Genomic DNA, 18,405 nt, shown 5'->3' with positions numbered 1-18,405 from the left:
TCATGTATTGCAAGATTTTGGCAAACAACCTCCTTCCCTCAGTATTGGAGGAGTGGGCCAAAATCCCTGCTGCAGTGTGTGCAAACCTGGTCAAGAACTACAGGAAACGTTTGAACTCTGTAATGGCAGACAAATGTTTCTGTACCAATTGTTAAGCTCTGTTTTTCTAGGGGGTCAAATACTTATTTTATGCAATAAAATGCAAATTAATTATTTAAAAATCATACAATGTGATTTTCTTGATTTTTTTTTTTTTTTTTTTTTTTTTAGATTCTGTCTCTCACAGTTGAAGTGTAACTATGATAAAAATTACAGACCTCTCCATTCTTTGTAGGTGGGAAAACCTGCAGAACTGATAGGGGGTCAAATACTTATTTTCCCCACTGTATATGGGCAATAACATACTATAAGACAACATGAGAAATTATGGTTGGTGTAGAATTTGGCCTACAGCAACAGATTATATTTTTTGTATGATCTCTAGTTCTAACTCTAGAACCTATAAAAACGACCATAATTATATAAATAAAGAAATAATACCCTTGGGGTCAGACGTTTACATACACTCATCATCCTAAGAACACCATACCAACGGTCAAGCATGGCAGTGGCAGCATCATGATCTGGGGCTGTTTGACTGCTAGTGGTACTGGTGCATTGCACAGAGAGGATGGAATAATGATGAAAGACCATCTCCAAATTCTTAATCGTCACCTCAAATGAACAGCTAGATGGTTGCACATGGCCATAACTGGCTAGTTGTGGAGTTTTCTCTTGGTTCTTTGTATTAATGTTTCTGCTTCAGTTCCCTGATCATAGTTAGAAAGTTCTCTCCATTGTCCTGTTGAAATAGCCAACAGGACAATGATCCCAAACACACATCAGACCTGGTTGTGGGTTGGATAATGCAGGCTAAGAAGGCTCAATAGAAGCTCCATTTCCTGAGATTACTGAGGACAAACCCACTTGGAGGTCAAACTGCTGTTGACCTTCTATTGCTCCACAATAGAGAGCATGCTGGTATACTGCATCACAGTGTGGCACGCTGGCTGTGCAGCAGCAGACAGGAAAGCCCTGCAGAGTGCGATAAAGACAGTTCAGAAAATCATCAGCTACCCCCCGGGTCTGATGACATCGCCAGCTGTCGTGGTCTCACCAGGGCTAGGAAAGTCTTGTCTGACCTCTCACACCCTGGTTAGCGTCTCTTCAACCTTCTGCTCTCTGACAGGAAGTTCAGGAGTGTAAAGAGCCAGACAAACCACTTAAAAAGCACCTTTTATCCATGGTCCATCACTCAAGGATAGTCACTGACTTTTACAGAGTATCCAAACCAATCCAGACTGTGTTGTATGGTGTTTTTTTTTTTAGCTTTTCACACTTGCATGTTTATTATGTGTATTATTTATTTCATTATTGTCTTTTTTTTAATCATGTGCAATATTTTTTCAACAGGCAATATGGGAGATATTCACCAATTTTGTTGGGTAATTTGTTTTACAATGACAATAAAGGCTATTCTATTCTATCATTAAGATTTTGGATTGGCCTTCCCAAAGCTCCAACCTCAATCCTATTAAACATTTGTGTACTATGGTAAAAAGCTGGGTGTGTGCCAGGAACTATACCAATTCTGCCAAGAAAAGTGGGCAAATATTCAGCCAGAATTATGCCAGAAGCTGCTGATGGCAACCAAAGTATCTGGTCAAGGTGAAGCTTGCTAAAGGACATTTAACCACATATTAGTGGGGGTGTATGTATATATTTGAGCCTGTTGATATAATTTTGACCCATATGGATTAGAGAAGAGCCAAATTAAATGAACTTGTACACTCAAAATTAACTTTTCGTTTTGGCCTGTTCTATCAGAATAACAGACACTTACTTTTTCCTCCTGCCAGGTATGTTCTAGAACATCCATAAGCAGTGCCGCTCTCGCTATAGCCTATTTTATCCATCCATCCATCCATCCATTTTCTTCCGCTTTATCCTGAGTCGGGTCGTGGGGGCAGCAGCTCAAGCAAAGCCGCCCAGACCTCCCGATCCACACACACCTCCTCCAGCTCCTCCAGGGGAACCCCAAGGCGTTCCCAAGCCAGCGGAGAGATGTAGTCCCTCCAGCGTGTCCTGGGTCTTCCCCGGGGCCTCCTCCCAGTGGGACGTGCCCGGAACACCTCTCCAGCGAGGCATCAAGGGGGCATCCGGAAAAGATGCCTGAGCCGCCTCAACTGACTCCTTTCGACGTGGAGGAGCAGCGGATCGACTCCGAGCTCCTCCCGAGTGACCGAGCTCCTCACCCTATCTCTAAGGGAGCGCCCAGCCACCCTGCGGAGGAAACTCATCTCGGCCGCTTGTACTCGCAATCTCGTTCTTTCAGTCATGAGCCAGATCTCATGACCATAGGTGAGGATCGGAACGTAGATCGTTCGGTAAATCGAGAGCTTTGCCCCCCTACTCAGCTCTCTCTTCACCACGACGGTCCGATACCGCGACCGCAGCTGAGTGTGAAGCGTCCGGGATGAAAATCAGCACCTCCAAATCCGAGGCCATGGTTCTCCACTGGAAAAAGGTGCTTTGCCCTCGTCAGGTCAGTGGAGTGTCCTTGCCTCAAGTGGAGGAGTTTAAGTATCTCGGGGTCTTGTTCACGAGTGAGGGACGGATAGAGCCTATTTTATCTCAGCTGAATTCCAGTTCAACACAGGTTGCTCGAGAGTTACTTATCTCTCTAAAAATGGTGTTGTGTATTACTGGGGATGCAAGCTGGATGTTGACATCACTTTGAAGTTATCTGTTAGCTAGCCATGACATGCCATCTAATTTTATAAACTAAAATAAATCTACTATGCTGTAGTATAAACTGTTGTAAACAACACCAACAACACCAACAACAACACACACGGTCTTCAATCAGGTGTAAGATGATCCTGAAAGGAACAAATACGGTGCCTTGATGTAGTAACTGTGAATATAATCTCTTTACAGTCACACTAGCTAGCTTAGCATATGTTTGTCTAAGTCTAGGATATAAGACAGTTTAAAGGATTTGCCATAAAGTAAAGCATTCAGTTCATGTGTTCACCAGGTCATGTCAGGCTAAAGGCAGTTTAACCAAAGAGTCCCATTCTGACTTTTGCGGATATGAAATGTAACGTTATGAACACTGGCGCTCAGTATGTCGTCTTGCAAGCATTTTGATCAGTTTTCGAAAGTATCTGGGAAAACAACAAAGTCCATTAGAAGGCAGCAGCCATCCCGTTGAAAACCTCAGTAGCTCTTAAAAAACAAAAAAATACCAACATTAGGAACAAGAGTCGTACCTCCAAAGGAAGACTTTCGTTGAAGCCATAATTGCACGCTATCTCATGTGGAGGGTAGGAATCAGTCCAACCGTGCTCTGTACAGTTCCTGAACACTCTCCCTACAAAGACAAATGGAACACAGTCCACCGAGTTCAGATGGTTCTCTAATTTCAACTGAAATTCAGCAGCTTTACATTCTAAGCATTTCATCATGATCAGGAAACCCAGAGTTTAACAAACATATTTGTGGCTGACTGATATCAGTCAAACTTTTTAATAAAACCACTACCAGCGTAGCAGTCTGACCTGATGAATGCATATTAGCAGGATACTGAACACAGAGTTCAGAATACATGCTCATAAATTAACTTAACAGCCTCAGTTTTGAGCTATATGTGCTCAGTAGCTAAGGAAGCTATTGTAGCAAGTGGGCTAGGCCCTCAAATAATAATTTAACAATTACATCAAGGGGATATTTTGTACTGTTCGGTGTTGTCTTACATTTGAATTAAAGTCATTTTGATCTGATTTTGAGAACAGTTTAGTTTGGGTTGGTTCCAGTCCTTAGGCTTTCATGGTTATAGCACAACAAGTACCCATCCCAAGCCCAAATAAATAAGTAATGTGGCAGGAAGGGCAACAAAAGAGAGCAAAGCACATAAAAAGCCAACAAAGGTCACAGATTGAATTTTCATACTGGATCGGGTTAATAGTGACCACCACTAGTGCTGTTGCCCAGTAGAGTTCAGGAGGAAATTGGGCTACTGCAGGGCAAAGAAGAAGAAGAGAACATGCCCAGAGACAGTGGGAGAAGAGGAAAACTAGAAGGGTGGAAGTGAGAGCCAGGATGCAGTGTTCTATGAAGACAGCTTTTATGAGAATGAAGTTAACGAGGTAATGGATGGACGCTGGCCCTGCACACCAGGACAGTGATTGGTCTCACTACACCCTGCCTGTGGTGCCAGTGACTGTGTGCTCACCTCAGTAATGCAGTTTGTGATGCTATTCTGCCTTTTGTTTCCTGTTACTTCAGCTTCATAAAAGTTTGTATAAACCTAACTGTTAGAATGGCCTAAGCAGTGGGTCACCCTCTCTGAGTTTGGTCTGCTTGAGGTTTCTTCCTCAACATCATCAGAGAGAGTTTTTCCCTCACCACTGTCACCTATGTGCTTGCTCAAGGGGGTTTGATAAGGTTTGACCTTACTCATGTGAAGCGTCTTGAGGCAGCTTTGTTGTGATTTGGCAATGTATAAATAAAATAATTTGAATTAACATATCAAATGGACAGCTAAGATAGGATGGATTGGAGACAAAAATCACAGAGAGGAGATTGAGATGGTTTGGAAATGTGCAGAGAAATTAACTGACAAAGGGTAACCAAAGTGGACAAATTGTAATACCACAAAAGGACCTCAGAGGGAGGCAGAGAACACACACACACACACACACACAGAGAGAGAGAGAGAGAGAGAGAGAGAGAGAGAGAGAGAGAGAGAGAGAGAGAGAGAGAGAGAGAGAGAGAGAGAGAGAGAAAACCGTGAGACAGTGAACAGATAGAAAATAACTGCAACATCTGTACCATGAGTGAAGAACTAATCAAATACCCAAACATGATTCATGGAGTTTACATCAGGAAACACCACGACAGAATATAAGAAAACAGACACTTGAGGATAGGACAGATCATATCAGTAATGAAAGAAGATAAGCCCCCAAGGAATTGACAGATGTTTTCGTCTGGCATTTGTCATTTCTCACATTTGTATTTTGTGCTTGTTCTGGTGTTGAATTTATTTTTGTCCAAATGTTTCTGATATTTTGCTTCACATGCACATCTGAATATGACTAACCTGTGGTGTGCAGGAATCTGGGACAGGGCTGAGATACAACTTCTCCAACGGCAGCATGGGGCCAGCAGTTTAGAAGGTCCCACCAACCCCCACAGGCTGTTTGACAAAACAGTGGATCACTAAAAACATAAAATCTGTACAATATGTTAAGTTTGTGCTGCTGAAGATAGTTGGGTGTAATTTCAGAGGATATACTGTATCTAATCAAATCAAATCAATCTTACAATCGGTTTGTTATTTTCACACCAAAGCACCTATGATGTCTAAGCAACAAATGAACTTGCACTCATTTGTGTACCAGTGGTTGTGTAGGTCTTAAAATCACGAGTGGTCAGGTGCAGTGTTTGTGTATTGCTATTGTAAGGCAGCATGAAGTGGTTGCACTACAGACCACAACAACCCAGTGGAAAGCCGAGTGCAGTTATTCTGCTATTTATATTCATATTTATATTTATATTCTGCTATTTATATTCGTGGTAGTTGCCATCTGCCACGTCGGTGTTTGCCAACCCGGACAGTGGGAATACCACCTCAACCGGCAACTTAGCCCCGCGACTGGACAGCAACAACGTCCGAGGCCCAACGTGGTGAATTCACTGAGGCCGCGCGCTGCGTCATTAAAGCCGCGCGTCACGAGTGCCGCTTCCCCGAGGCCTCGTGCAGCCACCGCGGATCCATCAGCGCGGAAACACCGAGGCCGCGCGGCACCAGCGCAGTGCAGATCCATCCCGGTGACAAACAACGCAGGCTGTTAACATCGGCGATCGACAAGCTGCTCATAAGCCGACCATGGGGCCTAAGAAGGTTCTGACAGCGGAGGAAGGTGACGATATTAAAAAATCTCTGGACTTTTTATCAGAGGAGATTTCTGTTGTGAAGCAGCAACAGAAATCAATCATGGATCTGGTGGAGGAGGTGAAGGCATTACGGCTCCAGAACGCCGAGAAAGACCGGCATCTGGTGCAGCTGGAAAATAGAGTGGCTGAATTGGAGCAGTACACCAGAATTAACGACGTCATCATCACAGGTCTTCACATCAAACCACGGTCCTACGCACGGGCGGTAACAGATGAGAGCGGAGGGGAGCCCAGTGAACAGGAGGTCAGCTCTGTGGAAAAACAGGTTGCTGATTTCCTCCTATCTAAAGGTATAGAAATGGATTTAAATAACATTGAAGCGTGCCACCCTCTGCCCCGGAGAAATGACGGTGATAAACGAACCGTCATCATGAGATTCATCAACAGAAAACACAAAACAGCACTGTTAAAACAAGGAAGAAAACTGAAAGGGACAAACGTATTCATCAATGAACATCTCACCAAACCGAATGCCGACATCGCCAGGAAAGCACGCTTCTTGAAGAAACAGGGAAAAATCCAGCACACATGGACTTCAAACTGTAAAATATTCATCAAACTGAACGGATCACCAGAACAAGCAAAAGTCATGGCAATAAGGAACATCGAGGAGCTGGACAAATATGAACAATAGTGTTTCTTAAAGCGAGGATCTAGACAAATATGACCAATAAGGTATGAGGACACAAACACATCACAACACCATGACACAGACCAGAGGAACCTATTCATCTACATCTGGAGACAAGAAGGATATAACTCAAAGGATTGCTGATCATGGAAAAGTAGAACTGAGAACATTTAAATACACAGACCACAATGTACTGGACTTGGAGCACGATATAGACCCGGACAATAATTTCTTCTCAAATATCAATGACAGTTGTTGCTATTATACAGATGAACAGTTTAATCGGATCATTAAAACGGATAACAAATTATCAATAATCCATTTCAACAGCAGAAGTCTATATGCAAACTTTAACAACATTAAAGAATATTTAAGTCAGTTTAAAAAAATATTTAACATAATTGCTATATCAGAAACATGGATCAATGAAGATAAAGGAATGGATTTTGAACTGGATGGATATGAATTTAATTGTGTAAACAGAATAAGAGTGGAGGAGGAGTGGCTGTGTATGTGGATAAGAACATGGATTATAAAATAGTAGACAATATGACAACTGTGATTGATAACTTATTAGAATGTATAACTATTGAAATATGTGAAGAAAAAAGCAAAAATGTATTAGTCAGCTGTATATATAGAGCACCAGGATCTAGTATTGAAACATTCACTGACTGTATGGGAAAAATGTTCTCAAAAACTAATCAAAAAACTGTGTTCATTTGTGGTGACTTAAATATTGATCTGCTCAATCCAAATAAGCATAAAATAACAGATGAATTTATCAGTATAATGTACAGTATGAGTTTATATCCAAAAATCACCAGGCCAAGCAGAATTACATCCCATAGTGCCACCTTAATTGATAATATATTCAGCAATGATATTGAGAATAACACTGTGAGTGGATTATTAATCAATGACATTAGTGATCATCTACCAGTTTTCATCGTTTATAATAGAAACCATCGGCGGAATCAGCCAGAGGAGAAAATAAAATACAGGCGAGTGCGGACAGAGGAAAACATGAACACACTAAAGAAGGATTTACAGGAGCAAAACTGGGAAAAGGTATACAGTGAAAGTGATGTTGATAGTGCATATGAAACTTTTTTACAAATACTTACATCATTATATGATAAAAATTGTCCAATTAAACAAGACTACAGAAAACAAAAAATCCAAGATCGACCATGGATGACGAAAGGGTTACGAAATGCATGTAATAAGAAAAATACACTGTATAGAGAATTCATAAAACTAAAGACTAAAGAGGCAGAAAATAGATATAAGAAATACAAAAATAGATTAACTAATATTATACGGGTATGTAGGAAGGAATATTATAGTAACATATTATATAATAACAAAAACAATATTAAAGGAATATGGGATATATTAAATAGCATTATCAAAAATGGTAATAAAAAACAGAGTTACCCTCAGTATTTCATTGATAATAATGTCAAGAAGGAAAATAAGGATGAGGTAGTCAACGGTTTTAATAATTTTTTTGTAAATATTGGACCAAGCTTGGCAGAAAAAATTCCCGATTCCCAACCTGAGGATTGGGATAATAATCTCATAGAAAGAAATCCCTGTTCAATGTTCCTCACAGCAGTGGATGGAAATGAAATTATAGACATTGTGAGTAATTGTAAATATAAAACATCTACCGATTTAAATGAAATTGATATGGTGGTGGTAAAACAGGTCATTGAATGGATTGTAGAACCATTAACATACATCTGTAATTTATCATTTCAAACCGGTAAATTTCCCAATCAAATGAAAATAGCTAAGGTTGTGCCGCTGTATAAGACTGGGGATAGACACCACTTCACAAATTATAGACCTGTTTCTTTGCTTCCACAATTTTCCAAAATATTAGAAAAGTTATTCAATAATAGATTAGACAAATTCATAAATAAACATAAATTACTTACTGATAGTCAATATGGATTCAGAGCACATAGTTCAACATCACTTGCATTAATAGAATCAGTTGAGGAGATTACAAACGCCATAGACCACAAATTACATTCAGTTGGAATATTTATAGCCTTAAAAAGGCTTTTGATACAATTAATCATGACATATTAATCAATAAACTTGAACAGTATGGGATTAGGGGGTTGGTGTTGCACTGGGTGAGAAGCTACTTAAGTAACAGAAAACAGTTTGTGAAGTTGGGGGAATATACATCATCATGCTTGGACAATGCTTGTGGCGTCCCACAGGGGTCAGTATTGGGTCCAAAACTGTTTCTAATTTATATAAATGATATTGTCAATGTTTCCAAAATATTAAAATTAGTATTATTTGCAGATGACACAAGCATTTTTTGTTCAGGGGGGGATTTGCAGGAGTTACTGAGGAGGATCAGTATAGAAATGGGAAAATTGAAAATATGGTTTGACAGAAATAAATTATCATTAAACTTAAGTAAAACAAAATACATGTTATTTGGCTATTGTAATACAGACATACAGGTTCAGTTACAAGTCGAGGGGGTAGATATTGAAAGGGTACATGAAAATAAGTTTCTGGGGGTGATAATAGATGATAAGATAAACTGGAAGACTCATATAAAACATATACAAAGTAAACTGTCAAGAAGCATTTCAGTTCTAAACAAAGCGAAACATATTCTGGACCACAACTCACTCCACATTCTTTACTGCTCACTGGTTTTACCATATTTACAGTACTGTGCAGAGGTATGGGGTAATACTTATAAAGGTACAACACAATCACTATCAGTAATGCAGAAAAGAGCTATAAGAATTATTCATAATACTGGCTATAGAGCTCATACAAATCCACTATTTTTACAATCCAAATTCTTAAAATTCACAGACTTGGTTCATTTTCAAACAGTACAAATTGTGTATAAAGCAATAAACAATTTACTTCCAGCAAATATTAAAAATATGTTTTTTAACAGATCAGGGGATTACAGTCTGAGGGGGAAATTTAATTTAAAGCATCAGTGGGCACGAACAATATTAAAAGGTTTCTGTATTTCTGTCTGTGGGGTGAGGATGTGGAACAGATTGGGAGTGGGGCTCAAGCAATGTCCAAGCATGAACCAGTTCAAACAGCGGTACAAAAATATGTTTTTTTCTGGGTATAGGGAGGAGGAAGGGTAATGAGGGTTAGGGTGTTTTTGTTTTTTGCTTCGGCTTGTAAATATATAGTATTTTGTATGTAAGTAGGTATGTGTAGGTGTATATTTATGTTTGTGTATATATATGTGTATATATGTATATGTGTATATATGTATATGTGTATATATGTGTATGTATATGTGTATGTATGTTGATGTGTATATGTATGTGTATGTGTATATATATATATATATATATATATATTGATATCGGTTTAGGTGTGTAGGAATCTATGTGTATATGTGGCATGTGGTATTACTGGTTGTGGGGAAGAAGGGGTAGGGATAAATAAGCTGATGCTTCACCCTACCCCTTTTCGGACATGTTGGGTACACAGTAGGAACTTTTTTGTTGTTGTCTTTACTGATCTATCTTGTAATTGTTGTTGTATCAAATGTTCGAAATAAACAGTTTTCATTCATTCATTCATTCATTCATTCATTCATTCATTCATTCATTCATTCATGCCTTACCGCCAGATACTGAAACATTCATTTTCACAGCTGTTATGAAATTTCAGGGTTAAAGTTGCCCTTTCATTTTTTGAACATAACTCAGTTGAACTCGTTATGTTTTAAAACATTGTCAGACACCAAACATTGTCCAAATTGGATGATCTTAACATTACTGATCTGATAAATTTAACCAAGGACATAGTAACTCAATATAAAGGTTGGAGGTTTGGCAAACTATGGTTTTGGACAAGACAAGCCATTTGATGTTATTTTTTTAATCACAATCAGAGCATTTTTAAATTTTGACCAATAGTTGACCCCTACCAAAAATGGCCACCACTTTAAAGAAGGACACCACTTTCAAACTTTGGTCCCCGTGAGACTGTCACTGAACATTAAGACTGTCACTCCATTATTAGTATCCTTTGATAAACTTCAATTCATTCACTTTCTTTTCTGGGTCTGTGTTGTGGTGTCAGTCGACCAAGGATCTCATCCCATGTTCCAGAGACTCAGTCAAATCCTGCAACTCTTCCTGGGGAATTTTGAGGTGTTCCCAAGCCAGCTGGGAATCATAATCTCTCCAGTGTGTCCTGGGTCTTTCACAGGGCCTCCTCCCAGTTGGATGTGCCTGGAACACCTCCATAGGGAGACACAACCAGAGGGAATCCTCACCAGATGCCCAAACCACCTCAGCTGAGTTCCTCCCGGATAGTCGAGGTTCTAACCCCATCCAAATTTCATGACCATAGGTGAGGATAGGTGTGTAAGTTGATTGGTAAATCAAGAGTCTTGCCTTCTGGCTCTGCTACTTCTTCACCATGACTGCACAGCATCCATAAAACATCAGATGATACCCCAATCCATCTCATGGTCCAATTTACCCCCACTCATGAACAAAAAAATGAGATACTTAAACTCCTCCACTTGGTAACAATATAACTCGGCCCCCTGGAGAAGTTGGCCCAGTTTAACAACTCAGCCCGGGTTAGGGGTAGGACTAGCCAAGAGCCCAATTCATACCTGGGGTTGAGTTTGCATTGGGCTGACTTCTCCTGTATCCCTCCACTTAGAGTGATAGCTCTCTCCTGAACCAGAGGGCACAATCCACCCTTTTCCGATAGAGGGCTGTGGTCTCAGATTTGGAAGAGCTGGTCCTGGTTTCATAAAGAAGCCTAATCTTGTTTAGTCAACTAAACTCACTTAGTTGACAATTTTTTTTTGACGTTAGTCGTTGCACAAAGAGCTTAATCAGCTAAAGTTTCACGTTACCTGATTAAAGTTTTGAGCCTAGTACAGAGCAGGCTAATCTTATTTTAGTCGACAATACCTAAGTGTCTTACATAAAAAAACAGTGGCTATTATGTACCAGTACATGATGGAACACTCAAGAGCACCCCTACGTTGTTGGTATTCCTCCAAAAGGAGAACTTCCTCCGCTTTTGGCCATGGTTGCAGCAGACGACTGCCATGATGTGTTTGTGACAGTTCTCACATATAGCCACTGGGCGTCACTGTTTCACTGAGCAGCGTTATGTGCATATAAAGGCTCAAAGGAAGTGTAGAAGCAGAACTGCTAGGCTAAGTGCTGAGCATGTTGTTCTGCAATTCGTATGTACGAGGTCTCTTAGATAATAAACCGACCCTTTTATTTTTTTTTTAACTATATGGATTTGAATGACATGCGATTACACCAATCATGCTTGAACCCTCGTGCGCATGCGTGAGTTTTTTCACGCGTGTCGGTGACGTCATTTCCCTGTGGGCAGGCCTTGAGTGAGATGTGGTCCCACCCTCTCGGCTGAATTCCTTTGTTTCACACGCTGCTCGAGGCGGCGCGCGTTGCTTTATCAAAATTTTTTCTGGACCTGTGAGGAATATCCGAGTGGACACTATTCGAGAAATTAAGCTGGTTTTCTGTGAAAAGTTTAACGGCTGATGAGAGATTATGGGGTGTTTCTGTCGGTGTAAGGACTTCCCACGGAGCGGGACGTCCTGCAGCGCTTCCAGGCGCTGTCGTCGGCCTGTTTCGAGCTGAAAACATCCTAATTTAAGGCTTAATTCACCCAGGACATCGTGAGAGAACAGAGAAGATTCAGAAGAGGCCGGCATGAGGAATTTATGCGGACATTCCACTGTTTAAGGACATTTTTTTAATTAAAGACGTACGCGCAAATTCGCCGAGTCGTTTCCGTGACGACTCGGCAAATCTGTGTGCGCCGCGACAGGAAAAACACCTCCGTGTTGAAAACCATTTGTAGAATTCAGGTGGCTTTTAATGGCTTTCAACAAGTGAGTAACTGAGAAATTGTTTAACAGCTTGGGCATGTTCCAACTTGCCCGTTAAGATTTCCAACGGAGGTGTTTTTCCTGCCGCGACCCCCCGCGGTCGGGTCCAGCCCGACATGCGACTCTGCCCGCACGTTCTTTCATTACAAAATGACCGTTAACAATGGAATGTCCGAATAAACTCCTCATGCCGACTTCTTCTGAAAGTTCTCTGTTCTCTGACGACTTACTGCGTCAACAGAGCCTGAAATGTGGAAGTTTTCAACTTGAAACGGCGAGACGCTGCTGCCTCGAAGCGCAGATCGCCGTCAGGCGCCGTGGACCGTCCTTAAAGCGACACTACCAGACCAAAATCTCTCATCAGCCGTTAAAATTTTTACCGAAAACCAGCTGAATTTATTGAATGGTGTCCACTCAGTTGTGCCTTACAGTTTTGAAAATTTTTTTATCAAACAAAGCAACAGTCTCTGAGCCATTCCTAAACAATGAAAAAAATCGACGAGCGGGTGGACGACTCCTCACTCAAAGACTGCCCACAGGCGAATGACGTAACTGACAGGCGTGAAAAAACTCTCGCATGCCTACAAGGGTTCAAGCATGTCTGATGTAATCACATGTGATTCAAATCCATATGGTTTTTGAAAAAAATAATAAGGTCGGATACTTTTCTAATACACCTCGTATTCAAAAATGTCATTAAAGCCAGTTAACGAAACAAAGGCTGGATAGTTCATGACAGTGACCAACCTGGAAGTAAACAAAACTATTGCGCATTGGAGGCGTTTCTTGGCAACGACACTTGCAAGGCCATTATGCCTGTAAAAATCAACTAACCTAAGACAGCTAATCTACAAGTTTAGCTGTTGGCAACTAAGTAAGTTTAATAGACTGAAAGATTAGACTGCTTTATGAAACTGGGCCCTGATCCTCAATCCAGTCTCTTCACATTCAGCCTCAGACCTGCTCAGTGCAACATCAGAGGTCAATGTCTGATCAAGACAAGAGACCCACATCATTCGCAAAAAGCAGAAACTCTAAAATCACCAAACTGGACAACTTACGGTACCTGACTGTCTTGAAATCTCATATATGAGCAGAAATGGTGACAAGGGACAGTAAATCATCATCATCATCATCACAGCCAGGTTTCCTCAGACAAACAGGGAATTCATATATGAACATTTCTAAGTGACTGAATATGTCATGCAATTGATTTACATCAATCATTAAGAAACACAAAGAGTATGGTACTCTCTGTAGGCACTGGAACAAGATTCTATGGAAAGATCAAATCAAGATTAACCTAGTGGTTGGATTGTGTTTAACTGTAATTAGGATCAGTTAAATGCAGAAGACAAATGTCGTATGTATGTACGTAATGACAATAAAGGCCCTTCTAGTACCATGATGACGGGAAAAGACACCAGTGGAGAAGGAAAGAAAGAGCTCCTGATCCAAAGTATACCACATCATCTGTCAAACTTGGTGTAAGCTGCCACACATGTCCACACTGCAACTTTCTGCTCAGGTTCAGGAAAATGCTGACAAACTGATTCAATAGTACATCACAATGTCGATGGAAAATGACCCAAAGCAACAAAAGAGCTCCTCAAGACAGAAATGATTTACTTAGGACAAAACCAAAGGCAGAAAGACCCACAAACAAGCAGCAACTGAAGGAGGCTGCAGGAAAGGCCTGACAAAGCAGAAATGCTCTCATCATTCATTTAGTGATTCCATTCTTTCCAGACTTCAGTCATTAGCTGCACTTACATGGACAGAAATAAATCTGATCTGAACCTGATTAAGACAATACTCTAAATAAGACACTGTCATGTAAACATCATTTTCTGATTGCTTTAATGTGAATTAGGTCACCATTAGAGTAAGCAATAATCTAATTAAGACATGTAGAGTAGTCTGATTTCTGAAGTACTTTGGAGACGTGCATGCACTTTTATCAGCCTGTGATGAACTATTTGAGTTTTCACAGCTTTCTGCAACCCATAACAGCCATGAATTATTTCTGTAACATGTAAAGAGGAATATATATGCACTATTCCATTAATGACTCATGTGAACACCATAATCCAAAAATTGTTTTTATTGAGAATAAGATCAACTAGCCAGATTATTGCTGTCTATGTAAACATAGTCACTGCAAAGGATTTTCACCCAAATATTAACTACAATACTTGTATTTATAATTGTGTTAGTTTGTCCAATTACATTTGGCTTCTGGAAATGGGGGGTCTAATCCAGTGGTAAGCTTCAATGGGCTCAGATGAGGCCCTCCTGTAAAAAGAAAAAGTTGCAGTTCCTTGACTGGCCACTTGAGTTTGGCTCCAAAAACGAGCGGGTTCCCATTCAAGTCCATGTTAAAATGTCCAACTTCAGAGCAGAAATAAACATATTTACAGGCTAGTAAAAAAAAAACAAAAAAAAAACAAAAAAAAAACCAGACAAGTATTTTGGTCTCTATAGATAGTTTCCCCTCCATCATAACTGTAAGGTTGGTGCATTTTTTTTCTAATGGCTGCTGAGCTGATCATCATTGTCTGTTGGTAGCTGTTGCTGTCTTGGTGTTGGGAGCATTTTATGACAAAACACTTGGATTGTAGTTTGTTGTGTAGTGAAATGTCCTAACAGTTTATCTAAGATGTCCCTGCTAATATTTGGATGGAGTCCTGCTCGGACTCCGGCAAAGACGGTCGCATTCCTCCCCTCTCCTCTCTATCTCTGCTCCGACCTTCAAAGTCCTAGCTTCACCAGACTGTAAATTCTTCAAATTAAGGTTTAGATTAACAATAGAATTGTTCAGCTGGTCTCTCAGCGCTATTGACACTATTTTTTTTTTTGACAAGGAGATCAGGGTTGGGGACCCTGCGTGCCCTGATGGAACCTACCCAGCGGCTATGCTCTTGCCACCTGAGAGAATGGAGTGTGACATGTGGCTCCATTCTCTGTGGAAGACATTGAAGATTCATTCCTATTCGCTTTCATGGTGGGAGGTTTGATGCTGATTTGTCTGTGCGCTGCCCTGACCCACAGGAATATTAGCAAGACGGCTGCTTCCAGAATTTCGTCCCCTCATCAGTCACACACACACACACACAAATCCAACCAAATCCACTACATCATAACCCGTCTGGGGTCTTGAAGAAGATGAAGTTAGTGTAGCGGGATGAAAGTCCCGGGTCCCAATTGAAAAGACGTTCCAGCTAGCCTGGCTAACGGGGAGTTCCCCTTTGGCTGACCTGGTAGAGGAACGGCCTTTTGGTGTGAGCCGCGTGGGTTCGATCCCCCACCGTCGTCCCGGCTATGAAGGTCCTTCTGCTTCAATCTGGCGTCACGAACAGGATGTGGATCACAGAGTATGCTAACATGCACCTGTGACTTTGGGACGAAGTAAAAAATGGTGGGGAGATGTGTAGCGGGATGAAAGTCCCGGGTCCCAATTGAAAAGACGTTCCCGCTAGCCTGGCTAACGGGGAGTTCCCCTTTGGCTGACCTGGTAGAGGAACGGCCTTTTGGTGTGAGCCACGTGGGTTCGATCCCCCACCGTCGTCCTGGCCACGAAGGTCCTGCTGCTTCATTAGGATGAAAACCTGGACAAATGTCTGATGTGTTTTGTCACTGAGGAAGTACATAAAGTCCTTTTTTTTGGAAGTACATGAAGTTGGTGCACGGCACCACGGACTACATCGTCAGAATTATTTTTGAACTATCTAACTGTTTTTCCAAGTTGACTGAGAACAATTCTGGTCTTGTGTTGGACTGTTGACATCAAAGCACCAGTGACGCACCAAAATTGTAAGTCCCTTTTTTGTTGTTTATGAAATGATAAGAATATATTTTAGCCATTATATAAACATATAATTAATGGCTTTTTTTTATTCTTTCAATGGAATGAATATTTAATTCGGCGAATGCCGGAACTTACCATTCCTGGGCTTCACCTCGTTGAATAGAACATTCCATCTTTCACCTCATGAAATATTCTTACCAATGAACACATAAACATTCATTATTTGTATGCTATAACCTGCATGTCTTTGGATGTGAGAGGAAGCACCAGGAAGGAACCCACGCAAACACGGGGAGAACACGCAAACTCCACACAGATCAGCCTGGACGCAATCCCATAACCTTCTTGCTGTAACGCAACAGCGCTAATCACCAAGTTACCGTGCTGCCTGTTTCATATTCAGTTCTTTAAGGAAATATTATGGAATCTTTGTGAGGAATATTGCTCATAAATGCCTTAACAGATTTCAACAAGATTCATTGGAATGTTAGCGTGTCAGCCAGAAGTTCTTACGGGTTTACGTTATACTACACCACTTATTATATGTATGCAGGATGAAAAATTGAAAACATTTGATCATTAACAAATTTTGAGGACTGTGTAACCTTGACAGAGCTGTGAGTGCTTCCACAGTCCAGATTTTCAGTGGCAAAAAAGGGAATTGTATATATATGTTTTAAATAAGGATGGCAGGCTAATTTATTTTCAAGGTCTGGAAATAAACATTATTTTATAAGTGTTAAAGTTGCTTGACTACATTTGTTCTGACCTCTTCTCATTTTGTCCAGTGGATACTATATTGAATTGGATAATTTTATATACAATTAATTCATATTTAACAAGTTTATTATAAATACTAATAAAGTAGAGGTATAATGTGGAGAATAACACTGGATAAGAATGTCTTATGTCTTGGCCAGTCTGCAACTCTAAAAATGTGTGATTATATTGTGCGACACTACATCCATCAATCAGCGTGAAAGTTAAGTCAACTTCCCCTTAACACTGGTTGGGGAAACCATAGTAACACCAAGTTTATCTGTGTTGCAAATGCAGTTATATGAAACATCATACTGCTGCAGGGATGAAAAATGTTTTTTTTTTTTCGGTTTCCTCTCATATCATCATATTTGATCAAAATGACAGCAGCTCCTGACAAACATCAGAACTCATGCGCTTACTTGAGAATAAATGCTTTGATCTCTATAATTTAACCAGCAGTAACTAAACTGTTTACTGACAGATAAGTGTGTTATGGTTTCTAAAAGATCTAGCCGAACTCAGTTTTGCAGGCAGGAAAACACAAGATGATAAGGTGCAAGAACTAAGGTGATTTATTAAGTCTCCGAAAAATCTCAACAAAAATCCAAAACAGTCTCAAATGTGCACATGACCGAGTTCCCACACACACAAAAAAGAATCCACAGAGCAACAGAAAACACACTCCAAAAACAAACCACAATGTCACTTAATCAAGACACAGCGAACTTCAAAAAAACAAACGAACAAGAACCAATAGACAGCGAGAAGCATCAACAATGAACCAGCACTGACTCACAAACAGGGAAGTGCTTAAATAACCAGGTGAAATTAACAACAGGTGAGTGACATATGAGGGGCGGAGCTTAAGACTCACGTGGGAAAAACAGAGTGCAGGGAGATGAAATAACTGAACAGACAAAAACAGTGTGAGAATAATCATGATGATAAAATGACCGACAGGTGAGAAGGAAATAAAATACCACAACCAACCACAACAGAAGAAGAGGAGAAATCTTAAAACCACAACTAACATAGAACTCAGGAGCTAATAAAGTGCAAACGTGAATGAACTTACATAGTAACATAAGGAGGTGATCAGCACACAAAGACTATAAGAACTAATAATGACCAAAATCCAGAATTAAAGCAACAAAGTGATAAAACTGGATAACAATAAACATTAAACCTAACAAAGGACATGAACACCGTGCACACAGGAAGCAGGTGGATTTAACAGTAAACAACACAGCAGGTGATCAGTGCGGGAACACAAACATAAAACCAACA

The 18,405-nt window shown here is 40.4% G+C and overlaps 1 protein-coding gene across 1 annotated transcript in view; it reads right to left on the bottom strand.

Moving 5' to 3' along the window:
• Positions 1 to 18,405, bottom strand: part of LOC117525160 (secretin receptor) — an 88,255-nt gene that overhangs the window by 51,617 nt on the left and 18,233 nt on the right. The window contains exons 3-4 of the mRNA XM_034187009.1: positions 5,147 to 5,242; positions 3,315 to 3,415 (exon numbers count right to left, since the gene is read on the bottom strand). Of these exons, the coding sequence (XP_034042900.1) occupies positions 3,315 to 3,415; positions 5,147 to 5,242 (197 nt within the window). The remainder of the gene's footprint in view (positions 1 to 3,314; positions 3,416 to 5,146; positions 5,243 to 18,405) is intronic.

Source organism: Thalassophryne amazonica, chromosome 14 (assembly GCF_902500255.1).
Source record: "Thalassophryne amazonica chromosome 14, fThaAma1.1, whole genome shotgun sequence".
In the NCBI taxonomy this organism is placed as follows: Eukaryota; Metazoa; Chordata; class Actinopteri; order Batrachoidiformes; family Batrachoididae; genus Thalassophryne; species Thalassophryne amazonica.
The sequence above is the reverse complement of the archived record's forward strand: the minus strand, read 5'-3'. Positions and strand labels throughout refer to the sequence as shown.